Source organism: Polypterus senegalus, chromosome 14, assembly GCF_016835505.1.
Source record: "Polypterus senegalus isolate Bchr_013 chromosome 14, ASM1683550v1, whole genome shotgun sequence".
NCBI classification, from domain to species: domain Eukaryota; kingdom Metazoa; phylum Chordata; class Cladistia; order Polypteriformes; family Polypteridae; genus Polypterus; species Polypterus senegalus.
In genome coordinates, this window is record NC_053167.1 from 91,318,296 (window position 1) to 91,338,044 (window position 19,749).

A 19,749-nucleotide genomic window follows, 5' to 3' on the forward strand; every position below is an offset into this window, starting at 1 on the left:
TCTTCTGATGCGCTCCAGATTATTGATTGATTTACTTATATTTCTGACAAACATGTGGAGATAAAGCCAGCTGTTTTTTAAGAAGATCCCTAGTGACAGGGCAAAGGGACATGAAAAAGTCATTTGATGCAAATCATTGCTATTCCAGTGAGGGATTTAAAAATTAGACTGAACTATTAAGTGTGAAGCAACAAAAAAAAAAGTATATATATATACTGTATACTTTTATATATAAAACCTATCTTAAAGGGAATAAAGCATCAATAAGTCTAATATCAATTCAAAGATTTTATGTAAGAATTTAGTTATAAATGGTAGAATGAACATCATGAGAAATTGTGTCACTGTACATGCACGAAACAAACAACAGCATATGATGGAAACAGGAAAAGGGAATGAAATTAATTTTGAATGTAAGCAGAAATGTTTAAGTCCAGTCGCACCAAAAGTGATCTCGTAGTTGTTGTTTTAAATGTTGTTGTTTAAAGATTTCAAGCTTTGCTTATCTAACAGTATGTACTGCATAAAATTCCCACTGAATCTCCAAATGACCTAGGGCCATGCATCAAATATCTTGGAGCCAAGAACTAACTGGGAATCGACTCAGGGAGGTGTTCTTCTGAATCCGATTCACTGAGGTCACAGAGCTAAAGGACCTGGAGAAAAAAAGGCACAGAGTCTCAGGAGAACACTCACACGAAACAGAGGTCTTCCATTGTAAAGAATCCTACACAAAGAATGAATGCAGGATCTCAGGAGAACGTTCACAAGACCTGGAGCACTGCAGTTATTAAGAACATGTACACAAGGAGCCTCTCGAGAACATTTATTTATATGATACGCAAGATCTAGTGGAAGGCTCCAAAAATAGGCTTCTCCAGGATTAAATGTAAATCTCAGCAATACTGTGAAATAGTGTAGTCACACCAATGAAGACCACTCAGGATCCAAAGAATAATAAAACTGAGTAATTGCATTTATATAATATATACTTCTATTGCCTTTATTTATTCCATTTTTGTTGCTTTTGAATTTTGGACAAAATTTAATTTTGGAATTTTAATTATGAAAATATTTTTAGGCATTATGTACAGGTTCATCCAAACCTTGGCTTACTGTATTTCTTTAAAACAAACTGTGGGGTGCTTTTAAAAAAAATCAGCTGTGTAAAGAGTAAAGTTAACAGTAAGGAAGGATTACAATTCACAAACAGCTTATATTAACCTATGATTAAAATAATTCTGAAAACTGAAATTTTAAAAAGGGAAAAAGCATTGCCGAAATCAAGCCTCCATCAGTCTCGGGGTGTGGCTACACAAAATGTTAAACTCAGTTATTTCAAATGAGCTCCTTTGTCCGTGATGTGTAGGCTATTCAGTTAAGCAATTCATATTTTGAACTTTAGTGGACCAAAGCCTCAGATTAATAAATAATTCCTGAAATGTTTCTAGATAAATCATTAGAAAGAGTCTGTTTTTTTAATTAGTTTACTACAGAACAGAAATGAACGGTGACACAAACTATGAAGTCTCTGATGAACTGACTCTCTGTGAAACAACTTAATTTGGTAGTTAGGGTTAAGAAGGACATTTCACCTTGCAATTAGCAAATGCCTAATGGGTTCTTTATATCATAATTAATATATGTCAAAGAAAAAAAATGCTCACTGTTACACCATTCAGGTGATTTCTCTCTGCCACAACGTACAAGAGAAGGAGCACCTTACATCACACATTTCTAGTAAGGAGACACCTTCTTGTTAAAAGGTCACAACTGCCATCAGTGACAACCTTCTCCTTCTATCTCTTTTTCTCTCTCTCTCTCTCCCTCTCTGTATGCAACAGAACATGGGTCAAGGATGCAATGGACTCCATGACATATCTTGGTTTGAAAAACTATCCAGAAAGGCAAAGGTGTGTATATGTATGCATATGAGTCAACTTAAAAGCAATGGAGAAGAACTCTCATACTTACACAGAATAGTTTATATCACTCTACGTAATTATAAAACATTCTACTATATGGTGCAACATTATTTTAAAAATCAAACTAACGCTGTAACTTTACATCCCAGAATAAGTCCACTGCAAGGTGTGCTGCTGACATTAATTGTGCTTTGATAGAAAATGTAAAACATAACTGGGTTATCCTCAGGCAGTCAAAATTGAGGATATCATTATCATTATCAGAATATCATTATGCAATTATTAATCCATATAAGCATCTGTTCCATCATTGATCTCTTACAATTTCAGCATCCAGGACCCAACGTCCTCATCAGACCTCCAAATCCTATTCAGGTCTAGATCTACTTTTAATGTAGTGCAGGGGTTCCCAACTGGAGGTAAATTTAACTCTGGTGGGAAAATTTCACCGACCCGGCAGTTAAAGGTGCTTAAAAAAGCTGAAGTTGCGAAGATCTTAATTAGTTCCCAAAGATGACAAGTCTTACTCTTTCAAAAACTGTGCCAAGAATATTTAACATCATAGGTGAAAAGCAAGAATATGTGTCTCACTGATTGTTGCATTCTCGTCAACTTAGTGTGTTTTATTGTGGTACACAGGTACCTGTTCATCGGTAGTTGTTTTTAATTAAGTGAAATAGCATCATTATGTGCTATTATTATTGTTATAGATATTTGAACTTAAATAAAAATGTAAAAAACAATATCTTACAATTTCACCTTTATGAATTGCTTTTTTATGGTAGAAGTACAAACACAAATTTCTGAACAAAACATGGTGGGGGGAAATTTACTTTAGTAAAGTTAACATGGTGAAAATGAGGTAAAAAAGGTTGAGAACCCCTGCTGTAGTGCAACAATAAACACTACATCACTGCTTTGTTCACATAATTCTTCTTAAATTCAGCATCCTGTTCAATTCACCAGAAGGAGTAAGAGGTTAAGTTCAGTTACCAAGACATGGCTGTCGGTATCACAACTAGTTCGGTGATCATGATTTGGAGGCCGTTTCTACCAGTGCAGAGAGTGGTATAATCGGACACCAGTAAAGTGGTGGTAAAAATGGTAATGTACTGTATAGTCATTAGCCAGTGGTATACAGTGTGTAACTATACTTGTCTTGGGATACTTGCTACATCTCTGCTACATTTTAGTTTCCAGTTCTTTGCACTGTTTATGTTTTATACAATTCTACAGTATGTAACTGAAGCATCTTGTGACAGACAACAAAAAACTGTAAAGGACAGCAATAATAGAACAAATTAAGCTCTTGACTGTTGCTGCTCACATCGGTAACTTCCTTTCACTGTACCTTCCCCTCTAACTGGGACCGTCAAGTGTGAATGCTATTTACCATGGAGTAAAACCGGGTACTATTTATATGCATGAAGATGTTTAAACCATGAATATCCCAGGCTGTGAAACAGGATTAACCAAGTAGGTAAAAATGAGGTAACAGCAAGGCAAACAGAAACTAAAGGAGAATGCACAATGTTATTTAAGCACAGTACAAAACCAATAAAATACACAGAAGAGAAATGAAGAAGTGTGAAGGAGAAGAAAAGTCAGGCCAAATCTTTATCTGTGCATGACATGACATCAGGAAAGGGTATGGGCAGTCGCAGTATGTTAAATCCCCTTCTTGAATATTCCAGAATGGAAAAAGTCTGGTGAGCAAAAATGGTGACCACATGGTTGATCACCAGAATCCACCGTTTATGATTCTCCACTCTGTTCTGTGCACTGACATCTGTTCAGTAAGATTCTGCTTGAGTTTTTATTGCCTGGTCAGTGAGCTGAGATGATTCCATTTACCTTCCCCAGATATCAAGTTGCCAATTCACTGCTGTCCACAGGATTGCCCATCAGGAAAATAACACTGAAGGACTTTCAGAAATGACTACATTCATCCATCATGTCCTTTACTCAAATAGTGGCACACTTGTTAGGTGCTACTATTCTGGGCATTTTACTTTGATCTGAAATACTGCAGCATAAAGGCATAGAGGTGGTCTTGCTACTGCCTACTGTGAGTGTGCACTGCAAATAAACTGGCATCTCCTTCTGGCTTTGTTGATCTTATGTTCCAATTGATCCCAAGATTGTCTCTGGTTCTACACAAACCAGAGCATGAGAGAAGTAGATTTAATGAACTGATGAATGTATAACAATATACTGTACATTTTACGAGGGTCCTGAATGTTTGTTTATTCATAATAAAAAAATTACATAAATCTTTTCCTAATAATTTTTTCAAGGGGTTTCAGAGGATACCTAGAGAGGTTCAAGTTTACCTTACTCTGTATGCAAAAAACAGCAATATCTTGCCATACATTAGCTATAAATGGAAGAAGATAAAATATCAAAATTTAGTAATTGCTACAATTCAGATTATATTTACATGTGTGTGTGTTATTGGGAGTCTAACATCAAAAAGCAATATCCCAATCTGACCCATGTAAATAAGTTTTTAACTCTGCTGGATGTTATCTCTGTGTTTTATAATGGTAAAATAATTACACATAGTATTTAACCTAAACTGTAGGATGTTTTTTAGTAAGTCACTTTTGGTAGTGTTGCTGGAGCTTAGAATTAAAGAGGCATAGGAAAAAACTGAAGAAGAGCAAACCAATTCAAAATCTGCTAAGACATGTCTTCTACGAACAACAAATAATGGTCCTGTGGTAGTTTTAGAGAACTACAGACCAACAAAAAATGGTGGAAAATGGAGTATGATGTAAGCCAAATGTCTTAAAATGATGGGAAAATGGCTATGTTGTCTATCCCTTCCTTTAATAATCTTGTTGCCAAGATAGATAGATAGATAGATAGATAGATAGATAGATAGATAGATAGATAGATAGATAGATAGATAGATAGATAGATAGATAGATAGATAGGAAAGGCACTACACAAGAAATGATAAAAAGATAGAAAAGGCACTATATACCACATACAGATAGATAGCTAATGAAACTGAGATTCTTAAAAAAATGGAAAATCCATGAGTTTCATTAAGGGTAACCATATTTTTCCCCAAAGGCTTTAAGGAAGACAAAAGAAAGAAAAACAGAAAGAATGAGAGAGAGGAATCAAACACCCTGGCCTTTAAAAATCTGTTTAAGTGCTGTCAAATATCCAGCAGCTGTCTAATTATTAGAACACTCTTACTTACCTTAACCATGTCACTAGACCATGGCAATAAGGTAGTTGGAAGATGGGGGGTGTATTTTGGGGAGTCTACAAGGACAGCAAGTTCAACTGTCAAGAGATTGCCCACAGGTTTTTAAATAAGGCCACTCTTATAGAGGAGAACAGAGCAGCAAAAATATAATGTCATTAATCTGCAAAGCCTCTTGTGTCAACCTCCTCATGTTCGGCACAGATTCCTGGATTAGTTACAGGTTTTAGAGGGATGACTGTAGTGCAGTGTCAAACACAGACAATAGAGGGGGACACGCTGCAGTTCTCTGGCAAACAGGATTTTCTGGGGTCACTGTAACACACTGTTACCTGAGCAAAGTCTGTACTGGCATAGAAGCTTTTTAAGCTACCTAATCCTTTTGTTATCAGAATATAGCTGCTTACTGCTTTAAGCAATTGACTCATATTTAATCCAGTACTTCTTCATATAGATTCTCCCTTATTTGAGAAGGTGTCCATCCAACCAAAAACACAAACTTTCAATATGCATTTTTTTCCAGTTTGTAAGTTATTTTTTCACTGTGTACAGCAGACTCATGTGCATAAATATTTCAGTAAGTTAAAACAAATATTTGGCATTCAAGTTTAACACAGTGTTTTGCTACGACTGGGTATCAGCACTGATTCGATTTGATTTCAATTCACAATATCCCGATTTGATTTGATATCGATTTTATATTGTTTCAATTAGTGGCACTGATATATTTATTTGAAATGCTGGCTTTTTTAGAGATTACTTAACCATGCATAGAGAACATTAATATAATGTGACAAATTTCAGTAACACTTTATTTGAAGGGTGTATACGTAGTGACTCATAACATATGCATAAGCCTGGAATGACATCAATATTTGATTAGTGATGAACAGTTAACATTAGTAATTGCAAAGTGTGGAATAAAATATTATTGCTCTTTTTAAAACAATTCAAAATTCACCAGAATTTAAGTAATATATGTATTGCAACAATGCAATGACATCTACTTTATTAAACATCTATATCATCTTGTGAATAATACTATTATAAAGTAATCAAACATCCATCATTCAACCCGCTAATCCTAACTACAGGGGGTCTGCTGGTGCCAATCCCAGCCAACACAGGGTGCATGGCAGGAAACAAACCCTGAGCAGGGCGCCAGCCCACCACAGGGCACACACACACATGGGACAACTTAGAATCACCAATGCACCTAATCTGCATGTCTTTGGACTGTGGAAGGAAACCGGAGCACCAGGAGGAAACCCACGTAGACACGGGGAGAACATGCAAACTCCACGCAGGGAGGACACGGGCAGTGAACAGCAGCGCTACCCACTGTGCCACCATGCCGCCCTAATCAAACATTGTTTTTTAAATACTAAATTTGTTATTCAGTAACCTATTTGTGTGTTATGAATTTCCATGTAGCCACCTTTCAACTAAACTGTTAGCCAATTTTTGAATGAGTTGAAATTAAAGATACAGTGGAAAGACTACAGGTCTTCTACATGTAAAACATATCTTAAATTGCTCACGTATAGCAGTCATATTAATCTTGAAAATGTGTCCTCACAGTTCCTCCTCAGACAAAAAGGAAGCATTTTAAAATCGATGATCTAGATCTGGTACATTTGACAGTGGCGTTGGATGAATGGAACATAAAAGACAAAAAACAAGCCATTGTGAGTAATAACGCTGCTAACATGATTCATACAGTACAGCTTATGTAGATATACACATTGGCTGCTTTGCACACATGTTCACTTTGGTATTGCAGGCTGCTCTGAAAATTCCAATAATTGTGAGTTTCCTTGGCTGGGTGAGGCACACTGCAAACTTTTTCCACAGTAGCAGTACAGCTAGCCGTGTTCTTGAAGATAAGTAATGTTTATTGGGCTTGCCAACACACAAACCTGGGATTAATGCAGTCCTATGATGGAATAGCAGATTGTAAAAAGGTTTTTGGAACAACAGCTAGCCATCTCAGCAGTGAGGTTGCTCCCAGTGTGACTGGCATTCAACACTCTTGTCTGCAATACATCTGCCACAGGTGCCCAGACATTTTTAATGAAGTGACATAAGAAACGTGGTGATGTTGTTCTTAAGATCTTTATAAAGTCTAGATACTATAACTTCACTCATTTGCTTTCTGGTTGGTAAAGCATACCACAGTTCCAAAACCAATTTGTCGAAAGCCCATGTTTTCAACAACAGTATAGGGTCTCTTATCTTTACACTACTATAGATTCTGTTATTTTTTGGGCATGAGGCAAATTAAATGAAAGATTGGAGCTAAACGCCATCTCAAGTGCAGATTTTTTAGGCTCTACTCATTTAGATGTCGACTGAGATTATGTTTATGGTTGAGGTCAGGATAAATGATTTATCAGATTTGTTGTGTTACGGCAATACTTATCTTCTGAGTTGCACAGCTTTTATCCAGTTGTTCTTTAATGATGCACTGTTTGAATCTGTAGTAAGTCCACACATCTGATTTAGTGTAGTTGCTAAGTTCAGTTGAGGAGGACACACCATTTTATGCAAGGTAGCAAAGTGCTTTTTTCCGTAGAAAGCCTTAACAGGTGCATTAGCGACATCTACTGGATCGGATGCCAAAAATTAAGACAAGGAAAAATCTACATATAGCAATTGAGCAGACTAGAGATTCACAAGATCGAAGATTAATTGGAAAATTGATATTTTTACCCAGGCCTAGTGTTCTTTTTTATCATTAACAAATATAAATAAACATATTCTTGAAAAGGACTAGCTCTCCATCTAGGATTTGTTCCCACACCTGTTGCTGCCAGTTTAGCCTCTGTTCCTCGGATTCTGAATTGAAAGTTTAAGAATGGTATGATTTAAACATATCACACAAGAATAGCTTTTGGCTCAATGCAACACCAAAATGAAATAAACAAGGTCAGGAAATGGAGTGATGGATGGATGGAGGCAGGCAAGCTAAAAGAGACTGGATTTACTGGTAGTACCTCATATAAGCACAGGGAGAATGTTGAAGCTCGACTAAGGCAATAGTCCAACAAAACTGAAGTTTGTAAATAATACTAAATAAGGGTAAGGCATCCCCCGTGGTTTACTAACAAAGGATGATTTGTTAACACGACTTGTTTTCCACATTTATACAGGAAATTGAGATTGTAACAGCAATAAATAAAGTTTTATAGTAGTGCTTATTGGGAAATTTTTGAAAAAATATTTTCTTCTCTTCTATGTCAAAATGTAGACATCACATTGGGTACATGTCAAAATTTCACTGCATCAAACGATAGCATCTAAAGGCTATGGCACTAAGCTTGTACTACAAAATCTTCCACAATAATGCAGGAAAAAAATGAATGTTTTTAAAGTATCAATTCAGCTTACCTCACATAAATAATGTCTACTAAACAGTAATAAACACTCAAAGACATGGACACCACTACATACGTTTACATACCTTATACTGTATGTGTACATGCTCACATTATGTACTGTATAAAATATGCATATGCTATGCAGAGGCCCTGTAAATTGTGTTTGGGATCTGCTATCCTCTTTTGTATCGTTTGAGCTTGTTCTCGTCTGGCCCTCAAACACACTTAGCATTATTGTCATCCAAGGAGGTGCTGCAGTCACTTCATGTGGTTCACACATTAAATGTTACTTCATGTATATATTTACTAATTTGGTTAATTCCAGTTTGAGAATGATGGGGAACGGAGCATAAGGCAAGAACCCACACTAGCTGGCAAGTCAGTCCATCATTGTGCACACTTAAACATACAGGCAAATTCACTCATGTCAAGCCAATTTAATTGCCAGTTAACCTAATTCATGTATTTTTATGATGTGAGGAAAAAGACAGTACCAGGATCAAAATCTTGCAAATATGGGAAGCTCCATAGGCAGGCAGTGTGGCATAGTGGCTAATGCTCTGAACTTCAAACACTAAGGTTGTGGGTTTAAATCCTGTACTAAAGCACTGTGTGACCATCAGCAATTCACTTCAACTTCCAGTGCTCCAAATGGAAAAAATACAAGAAATGTAACCAGCTCTATCTCAAATGTTGCATACAACCTCAAATAAGTAAATGTAAAGATCCAATATATGTAGAATGAAATTCAAACCCTGGAGCTTTGAGAAAGTAGGCGGAGTGGTGGCTCTGAGGCTAGGGATCTACACTGGCAAGCGGAAAGTTACTGGTTCAAATCCCGTAAATGCCAAAAAAGGGATTCTGCTCTGTTGTGCCCTTGAGCAAGACCCTTAACCTGACATTGCTGAGCACTTTGAGTAGTGAGAAAAGTGCTATATAAATTAAAAGAATTATTATTAATCAGCCATTGTGTCACCCTATATCATTTTTATATATTTTAGAAAATTTAAAATGTTCATACTACATACACTTTTTAACAAAGAACATCAAGTACCACATTTATGTTAGAGGCAAACTCTAATGCAACATAGTCTATCCCTCTATCCATTTTCTTAACACATTGTTCACTCAACTGCATTTATCAGAGCATTACTGACAGAAAAGTAGGAACCAATTAGCTGCTTTAGACTATTAAAGGGTGTGCTCACTCACTCAAACTATCTCATTCTGTCCAAATGATTGAATTTTGATTTCCAAACAACCCAACAACATAAATTTGGTTATTAGAATAAAGCTATAATCCCCTCGGCAGTGTGAGAAAAAATGTAAAACTTGAACACCCAGACTCTCAGCAAAACATAAAATTATGTAGATAAACTTGATATCCATAAACACCACTTAGTTCTGATGTGAAAGTGAACATGTTAGGTTAGGATGTGTATAACGTTTATTTTTTGGTTCACCTAAAGTATTCAGTGTTTGACACACAAATAGCAATGGTCTAAGAAATAGGGCACAAAACCAAATCCTTGTGCTCAGCCATCCAGGAGATACTATTGACACTCAACACTGTCTAAAGTGGCTACAACATAAGTTATCTGCAATGGCTAACCATTTTCAATAACCTAGACAAGTATTAATCTTTTCTGCAAATTGGCTAATGGATATTTTTAATTTATGAATTTTTCATAACGTGCATGTTGTTACTGCATACATACAAAAGTAAGAGAAATATGTGTGTGTCTGGAAATAAGCATACATGTGTATTTATGTATACAGCATAACATTTACAAATCTGCTTAATGTGATTCAGGGTTGCTGGGGCCAGAGCAGCACTAGGCACGAGCAAAACAACCCTGAAGCCAGTCCACAAAAGGGGCAATTCAGAATCAGCAGTCTACTTAACACACATATTTGGCATGTGGAAAAAAGAACTAAGTACCCTGACCAAAAAAACATACACACACAGAGAAAACATACAAACTCCACACAGGGAATGCCCTGGCCAGGACTCAAACTCTTAACTCTAACAATTGCTATCACACCCATAGAAAACTTTATTCTGTGATAAGCCATTCTTCCTAATTTTGCCAAAATTATGGAAAGTTAGTCGGATCAAATGTAGCACTTTGTTGTCTGCCACTGTCAGCACATACAACATATTATAGTCCTGACACTCCACAGTTTTATATAACAAGCAGACATTTAGAGAAACATGATGTGACACTAAAACAGAAGGCCATTCCTTTGGTCACTGTAAATTTAAAAGAGGTTCACTTCCTCCTTAACTGACATGACACAAGCAACCCTGGGGTGTTCATCCACAGGCTCAATAGATGTCAGGTGTGTAGGTTGCAGAGTTGGGTGTGAGGGGAGAGTTAACATTTGCAGGGCACTCATTTTTATGACTGAGCGCCATCCAGCTCCATTGTCATGAAAACATTAAAGAAGCTGAAGAAGGAGAAAAAAAAATTCTTTCAAGTACAGACTCTTCAATACCTAGACATCTGCTCCTAGAAATATGTTGAAACAGCTGCTGTAACCTGCTGTTCTTTTGATCACTGGAAAGCAGCATTACGTTTTATTAATTTTCAATTTTCAATGGTTGGAATCTGTCCTGTGGGCCTCATGCTTTGCACTGTAAATATCTAAATGTCTATAAAACCTGTGCAAACAACCTCACCACCAGACCGATAAAATAGGAGGATAGACAGACAGATGTCGGCATATTAAGAAACTGTGAATGCTACAGAATTTCACTTAAATGACTACTACATTCTCCTTCACTTATGTGAGAGTGCTGACCATGGAATGAAAGGCCCCAATTGACAAAGCCCGTTTCTGGGGCAGAACTGGTTAACCTGGCCCATCATGAATACAGTGCCATATAAATCAGAAAGAATTTATGAAGACAGCCTGAAACGGCTCACAGGTTGGTCACGGCAGGAAGGAAGCCCGTGTGTCCAAGTTATGTTGTTTTAAGGATTTTTTTTTTTATTCAGCTGCTCAGGAAGGAAGCCGGGGTCTGCGTTTCAACTCAGAGACCACTGATTACTCATCCTCGCTTTATATCATTTTCTTTTATCTCTCCTTTTATCCACCTCCTCTCTGTTTGTCTCTCTATACCACCATGACTCCTGCTTTTTGAATTTGCCTCACACTGTCATCAAGCTCCAGTATATACATATTTTAAAAAGGTAATGAGGAACTCCTATGTCCTGAAAATCTTTCACATTTTTTTGCATCTAATGAATGTGCATAAAGCAGCACACACTGCATAAGACCTTAGTACGGGATGTGTTCAGCCACCACGCAATCATTAAAGGCCACCTGCAGCTTTCCATGTCTGACACCCGTACCTCTGGACAAATGGGGCTGTAAACCCAAATACACGGTCTGATGTCAGCGTCAGCCCTATGCATGTTCAGTATTTCTGTCTCCTAGCCTTAAAAGAATGGCACCTGGATGGCTATGGAGATGACCACACATCTGGAACACGTCAAGGCACAAAGTTAATGACTAACATACAGAGCATCAGTCCCAAATGCCTTGGCTCTCTGTGCCAGGAGATCAATCCACTGCACCCATGTGTCCATTACATTTATTCTAACCATCTTCATCTTCCACTTGTGAGCCTTGGGACAAATTAAGGCTTGTAATATTAAAAGCTACAAACCAATTTTTAACTTATTTATGGATACTATTGCTATTATGGCATCTTTCACTTTGATTTCTAATCCACAAAACAGTATGAATCTTTCCATCTGGTGTAATTTACATTTCCAGAGGGAAACCTTTAGAAGACATGAAGGTGACCTTGTCTTCCCTCTACTGCTGCCATTTGAGAATACATGTGGCAGTAAGTAAAGTTTCATTATCTAGCACACCCATGGAACAAAGAAATGGAAAAAGTGGCAAAATGGCAAGGTGTGTGATAACTCATGCAACATGAAGCAAAAGACATCTCAATCTAGAGGTACTTTAAGCAGCTATGTCCAATTTGAGAAATGTCAGTTTGCCTAAGTGAATAATCTTATCTGCTGTGCTACTTAGGCCACAAAATAACAATGAGATTTTTTTCATGATGTTTCACTGTATAAAATCCTTTCATAAAAAATGTAAGAGATCAATGTTCTACTCCATGTTCCACTCCTGTTCAGTCCTGTTTTTTTTCCTGTCCTGAGTTACACATTTGGCCACCCTCTCCCAGCACTGTATGCTTATATAACCTGGATGGTGATAACTGACAAATAGTCTTCACTGTTGGAGAATAAACAACCATGGATTATTAAGAGAAATGCTCAGATTATGGAACTTGTATTTGGAGAATGTGTCAGTGTAACTAGAGCCAGTGCAGATGGCATTTTAACTAATTCAATTTATACAAAACCAAACATTACTAAACTTTATCATTTATCTTTTGGGATTTCACTCATGAGTCTGTGTGTAATTTTGTTGCCACCAAGCAGGCACTGACTCCTTTGTCAGTCTTGACAAGAAAAATGTGTGTTTTTTTATGTGCAACAATCATGGGTTTTAAGATCATTGTCTGAAGAAATTGCTTCTCAAGCATTTGCTGAGCCATCCTTCTAGTATATATTGTGTCAGTCTCCAAGGCAAAATTGTGTAGATTGGCAATACAAAATTAAAGTGTTCTTTGCATGTTTTCATTGATTTTCTGCATCCCATCAATTACGTTATGTGAGCTATGTGGCCTTCTTATTAGGCTAGTCTTTCAATCCTTACTTTACTGGAAAGTTAAATATTTCCTTAAATATAAGTTTAAATATAAGGTAAAAACATCCTTTAGGTAAAACAATTGTGGAAGTAAATCTAAAAACACATTCAGATCTTTCTGCAAATGCTTCCCTTTTGATTTTTCTGCTCAGAAAACATGCATCTTGAAGGTCACAAAATACAATTTGAAAATTCTGTACCCCCGCATCAAAAAATATTCAAAGCGCATCTTCCCAAGGCCTTCAAAGTTCAACTCTGCAAGTCACTTTCACTTGTCTGGGCGGCTCTATCTCAGAAAACCCATATCGAAACAAATCACTCTCCGTCCTGCAGATTCAGAAACACTGTGTATTACCCTGTCATCCAATGTCACATTTTAAAATTAGACCAGACTTAAAACAGGGATGTGCATTTTGTATGAAGATGTGATCTGAAAATTCACTGCTTTTCAGCATTTCACAGGGTGACATGGTCAACTCTCTGTTCCAGATAAGACATCAAGTGGCCTCAAAATATGTTTAACGGATCACTGATCAACATACGGTGCAGAGAAGAGTCACTGGAAATTGAGTCACTTGTGATTTTGCAACTAAAATATAAAGAAGAAAATATACCTTTTTAAGTATTAAACATTCTCCAAAACTGTATTCAAAAACAATATGGAATGGAATCCTTAATTGTCTAAGGGTATGTAAGACTTTTTCACCAGGTCCTGTTACAGAAAGGTTGTATGTCATGTTCCTTATGTTGTTAGCTTATGCATGATTATATAATAGAGTAGAAGAGAATGTCATGTAAGTGGACTGATGTCACATCCTGGATTGTTTTCTACCCTAACTCTAAATTTCTGGTACAGAATTTTGCTTTGCATGATGTTGAGCTGGAAAAAATGTGTTCTGTAAATGGATGAAAGGGTATGAATTATGGAAAGATAGACAACTGAACCCAAAGTAAATATTATCATTTGTTCAATCCTACTATTGTGCATGCACAACTTTTATAGCCTTCAAAAATGTTTAAATATTGCATGTTGTCCTCTCTAATTCTTTCTCTAACTAAATATATAATAAAATATTGCAAACAAAACAAACCATAGTTTCATACTGAAACCCTATTGAATACTGTACTTCCACATAATCAAAAGGGAAAAACTGGGTCATAAGCTGTGCTCTTATTGCAATTGATACAAAATAATAACAACTTTTATAATAAACAGGAGAACTATGTTCCTGAAAATATCTCCCACAACCTTTTAAACTACTTCTATATAAAAGGCACAAAGCTCTTAATAAGGAGATACAAATAATAAAATTTGATTTCAACATCAGTTCTAATACACAGACTTGGGAACATGCATACAGTCTCCTGTTTTCTAATATGGTACAGTGAGTACAAAGAATCAGACCTGGCCAAACTCATACATAGGAGCCATTAAGCTAGTTTCCCAAGCACCCTGCAAATTCAAGCACCCCTGCAAATTAGACAAGCAAATGGAGTTGGGCACTCGAACATTATACTCAGACATCTACTTTATTTCTCTGAACATGCCTAAAACCTTGACACCACGGACTGCACATGTAGATTATTTGTATCTGTTTCAGTACCACATTGTTGGCTTCCTGCTTAGCAGCATCAGGTAAAGCCTGATTATGTGCTCCAACAGCCTGGCACATCGCTGGGATGCCTGGCTGGTAAATGCTGCTTGGCTTTGAGTGGGACTGGAATGGCTGGCTATGGTGGATTGGAACTTAGTAAAAAAACTGGTGATTTACAAACATTAGATAAATGCAATTTAAAGGCTGAATGAACAGAATATAAAATGACTATATTCTTAATTAATTTTTTTTTCACTTTTACACTAGAATTAACACAAACGCTAGCATTAAATGTGGAATATCTAATACATTTTAATTGCATTTAACACATCCGACAGTCTAGTGCCGATCGGTCCACTCCAATTACACTAAATGAATGCCAGCTTACTTACCATTGAAAAATGTATTGTTGATACACACTGAAAAATCCCATGATCAAGGCAGATTTTTTATTATTAATGGAAGCTTTATCAGGCTGAGAAAGTGGTACTAACCAAAAATCACTGAACCAAAGAGACCCCAGCCAGTTAACTGGTGCAAGAGATAGACATTTAATGCAGCTAAATGAATGAACTAACTATACCACAAGTTCTTGAACATCTCAGAAAGGACACTCTGTCCTGCATGTGACAATCTGCAGTGAGGCCATCACTCAAGAAGAAATGAATTGAAGTGTCTTATACAAATGTGATGGAGGTTCAGTTTCAACAGATGACATCACAAGTTAGAAATCAGTATGACAAAGGAATACATGCAGGCTTTAGAATGCAATGGAATGTAGTGGGAGAGCAGAAATCCTGGTTCTGTAAAAAGACTATACAAAGCCATTGATAAGGCACTGGACACTTTCATTGACATGAAGAGCCAAGCAAAACACATATCTGCAGTAATGTTTGACTGCAGCATCTACCTGCTTCACCAATATCAGAGTTATTGTGTAAAGGGTTGTGACACTCTCAACTGTTACACCTGAGGAAGTGACACAGATTTGAACCAATATGATATGGTACCATTTAACTGTGTAAATGCTCATGAATTGCAGAAAATATTCATAGAATGATTCAGATGCAAGTCTGGATTCTACCAAGATGGCATTCCTATTTATTTATACTCATTGTTCTTGAATGACAATATAGCTGTTTGTGAATTCAAATGATCTGATACCACTCAAAAGCAAATCTGAAAAAAAAGATATTTCAGCATTTGACTTGAAATTTTATAGTCATGTAAACCTCTCAAGCTGCAGTAAAATGTTATGGATTTGGATACATTTGAAATGATCACTGCTTCCTGGTGTTGCAAATGCTCATGATCCAGGACAAATGCTCCTGTCAAAGAGTGAGCAGAGACCTGGGTAAAAGAAAAATGGAAGCATTGTTACTGTAAACATTAATGATGCTTTGTAAATGTGCCGCTTGGTGAAATGGTAATGGTGAGATTAGAAATTGCTGAAAATCTTATTATAAATGGTCTTGGCACAGTTCTCAAAGAGGCAGCACATATCTGGATCAGCTCAGAACAGTAGCCTAAATACTAAATATCTACATTAACCTTTCCTCTTTAGTGAGGAAGCATTTTAAATCATTTGCTACAGTAGTATTAATAAGCAATTTTCACAAAGGGCATCAAAAATTGTCTCACACATCTAGATCACTAGGTGAAGGCGGTCATTAAAAAAGATCACAGCAGAAATTGTAATAATTAACAATATCTGAAATGACTGAAACTAGCATTCTAAACATTTATAATGCAATGTAACTTTTCCTGTATGGAGTGGAATGAACAAATTCATATTCAGCTGGAAGCATTTGAAATTACTGTGTAACGCAATTGCATTAGTTATTATGATGAAGGGCATCAAATGCTTATCATACAGAGATAGTTCAAATCTGGATCACATTACAATGATAGCTGTTTACAATTGTTAAGAATGGCATTTGAAATGCTCACAACCTAAATATCCCTCTTAGGGTGGTAGTGATCCAGATCTGAATAAATTAAAATATTGAAACATTCTGAAATAACATTGTAAACACAGCAATGCAAATGTTTCTTTCTGAAAACCGTACAAACTTGGATCAGCAATGATAGGATGTTAAACTAGTCCCCATGGTGTCAAGAATACTCATGCCATGCTGAAAACACTCCTATTAGCGATATGGGTGATGTGGTTTCAGATTAGACAGAAAGAGTGGCATATTCTAGACATTACCACCTTACATTTTCTTAAGACATTCTGTACTGTGACCAACATACAGTGCAGTAGTTCTGATGTTACTTGTCATCACTGACGCAATGTTCTGTCCATGTCTTTGAATGTTTCAGCCTTGTCTCTGTCTTTTGAAAATCACAGAGACAGTTTATGAAAGCCATCCTGTGATGCATTTTAACAATGTGCACTGTCCATCTGATCTGCTTTCCTTTTCTGATGATGCTTCTGTGTTGTATTTCAAAGTCTGTTATGCTTACATATCATTGAGACATAGAACAGTAGTGCTATGGCTAAGTTTAAATTTTCTGATCTAACTGCCAATAATCACTTTGATCATTTTCACTAAATGAGGATTCAAGACTTTCTTTAATTCTTCCTTCCTCTTTTGTTACTTGCCAAAATTTGAGGAATGTTGTAGCAAAATACCTACATATTCAGAATATTTTTGGAGGTGAAGCATTACTGTTTCAATTTTACAGCTTTCACTGTGAGACATGACCAATAAATAAATGTATTTTGATCAGCAAGCCCAATTAAAAGGAGAGTGAATTATTTGGAAAATAATCAGGAGACAAGAATTACCACAACATTTTCTAGTAACTTTTCACTACTTTACATGTTTTGATCATGCATTATTAAAAACAACATAAAAAGTAAAATTGTTTAAGTAAGGTGGGTTTGGGATACTTACAGCGCTCATTGCGATCCTCAGGACTAGAGGAGGTCTCGCGATCAGACAGAAGACCGGACACTGCAAAGATTTTCTTCCCAGCATCTTCACTGGCCTTTAATGACCCAGGAGAGCTGGATGGGATCTGTGTGCCACCATAGTCATACTCCTTCCCATCAGCATCTGAATAGCGCAGGTGGGGTGAGGCATCTGCCTCCAAGCAGCCTTTCAAGCGTTTGGCAGGAGTAAATGCTGACTGGTAGCCGCTGCCATCACGGTCATCTGGAACTGAGGCAAAAGGCCGGAAGGCGCCTACCCCACTGTGATTAAGCATGCTGATTGGGGAGCAGTCTAGATTAGGAGGTGCAAACTGGGGGTGAAGATGCAGAAGGGAAGGAGGAAAGTCACGATTAGGGAACCCTCCCGGAACAGCTCCCTGGCGGTGGTACATGGAGGCAAAGGTGTAGGAGCCATTAGTGAAGGGAATGTGCACCTCTTTATCGACAGACACAGGAACGCCAAAAGGACGTGGCTGCTGGCAGGGGATTGATGCATCACGGCTGGCTTCTGCAGTGGAGGCCAGGACCATCAATGCTGGAGATGCTAAAGGGTTTGGCAGATAGGAAGAGCTTTCCATCTTAAAGGCGGCTCGGTGTAAGTCCATTTTCAGATGTGCCTTGTCCCCTGAAATGAAAATCAGCAAAATGCAGGACTGAAGTGGGTGACGGCAGTGGCAGGTCAGTCACAGGGAGGAGCTGGGGCCAGCAGAACTGCTTATAGCATACAGCCTGTCAAAGAAAGGTCATTCTTGGTGTAGAAACCTACAAAGAAAAAGGGAGATTTTGAGCACCCCAAGTTCATTAAAATAAGCTTTGAATTGCTATAAAACATAAAACATAATTTGTGCTTTAGACATTAACTAGTTTAACTGTGAAAAATTAATAATTTAGGCAAACAATGTAACAAATCAAAGGGGCCTTAAGAAATGTTTTGGTAGATCTGTCCATGCTGTTTTATCCTAACAACTATTTAGACATCATTTATAACTGTCTTCATTTCAGTCATCCATAATTTAATAAAAATTCTTCTTAGATCCCAGGTCCAGAGAACTACAGCTGAAATGAACCTCTGCCTCAAGTAGGCACAGTGCAACCCTGCTGTTTTGCAGTTCCCAGTTTTAACATATAGACCACGCCACATCAAGCGCAGATAAGAGCCCTTTGTAATTCATGAATCCCATATCTGCGCCTCCATCTCATAAATCTAGCTCCAGTCCTGCGTTGATTTCTTGAACTTAATGGCTTTCCGGAAAAAGATCTGATAAAGATGTCCATCTCTGATCATCATATATATAGAATAAAATTCATATGAATACATTAACTCCATCTTCCTTTGACTGAACAGTTAGAATTAACCTTTGTTGACTGTTGTCTTTACAACAAAACTTTACATTAAAAAGTATTTAAATAATAAAGCTATAATGTGTGTTCAAAAAAAGATGCATATATATGTATATTTGTCAAGTCAAGCACAAAAGGTCAATTCACTTTTATCACAAAGATACTGGAGTGTACGGTACATCCCAATTATTTACTCAAGGTAAACTGGAATTATTATAGTATGGTAGGAGATGCGCAGGTTGCACTTTTAAAATAGAATATTATAACTGAAAAACAGCTTTCTTTTTAAACAGTTTTGGTGATTCCAAACTTTCATTTCATTTATTGATGTTCAGTTTCTTTAAATGGCAAATTACAGCCGCATAACACATAGAGTGATTGCTTACAATTAACTGGTAAGCCAGCGTTAGCAATGGTGAACTTTGAAAGGGTCAGTAAATGTGTCCTGTGCTTGGATTAACATTAGAAGGTGGATGTCTGTGCTATAACAATTGCAGTAGTTAACCTCTCACCGGTTTACTTCTAAAGGTTCAATTCAACACATACAATAAAGGTGATCTCCTGGGAAACAAGTCACAATGCATGGGAATATTAAGGCAGCAGCTTGTGT

General features: G+C 37.0%; 1 protein-coding gene across 10 annotated transcripts in view; it reads right to left on the reverse strand.

Annotated features, from left to right (window-relative positions):
• Positions 1-19,749, reverse strand: part of rnf220a (ring finger protein 220a) — a 365,947-nt gene that overhangs the window by 334,409 nt on the left and 11,789 nt on the right. For all 10 annotated transcript variants that reach the window (XM_039736106.1, XM_039736113.1, XM_039736109.1 and 7 more), the window contains one exon: positions 17,761-18,560. In XM_039736106.1, the coding sequence (XP_039592040.1) occupies positions 17,761-18,403 (643 nt within the window). In that variant the 5' untranslated portion in view covers positions 18,404-18,560. The remainder of the gene's footprint in view (positions 1-17,760; positions 18,561-19,749) is intronic.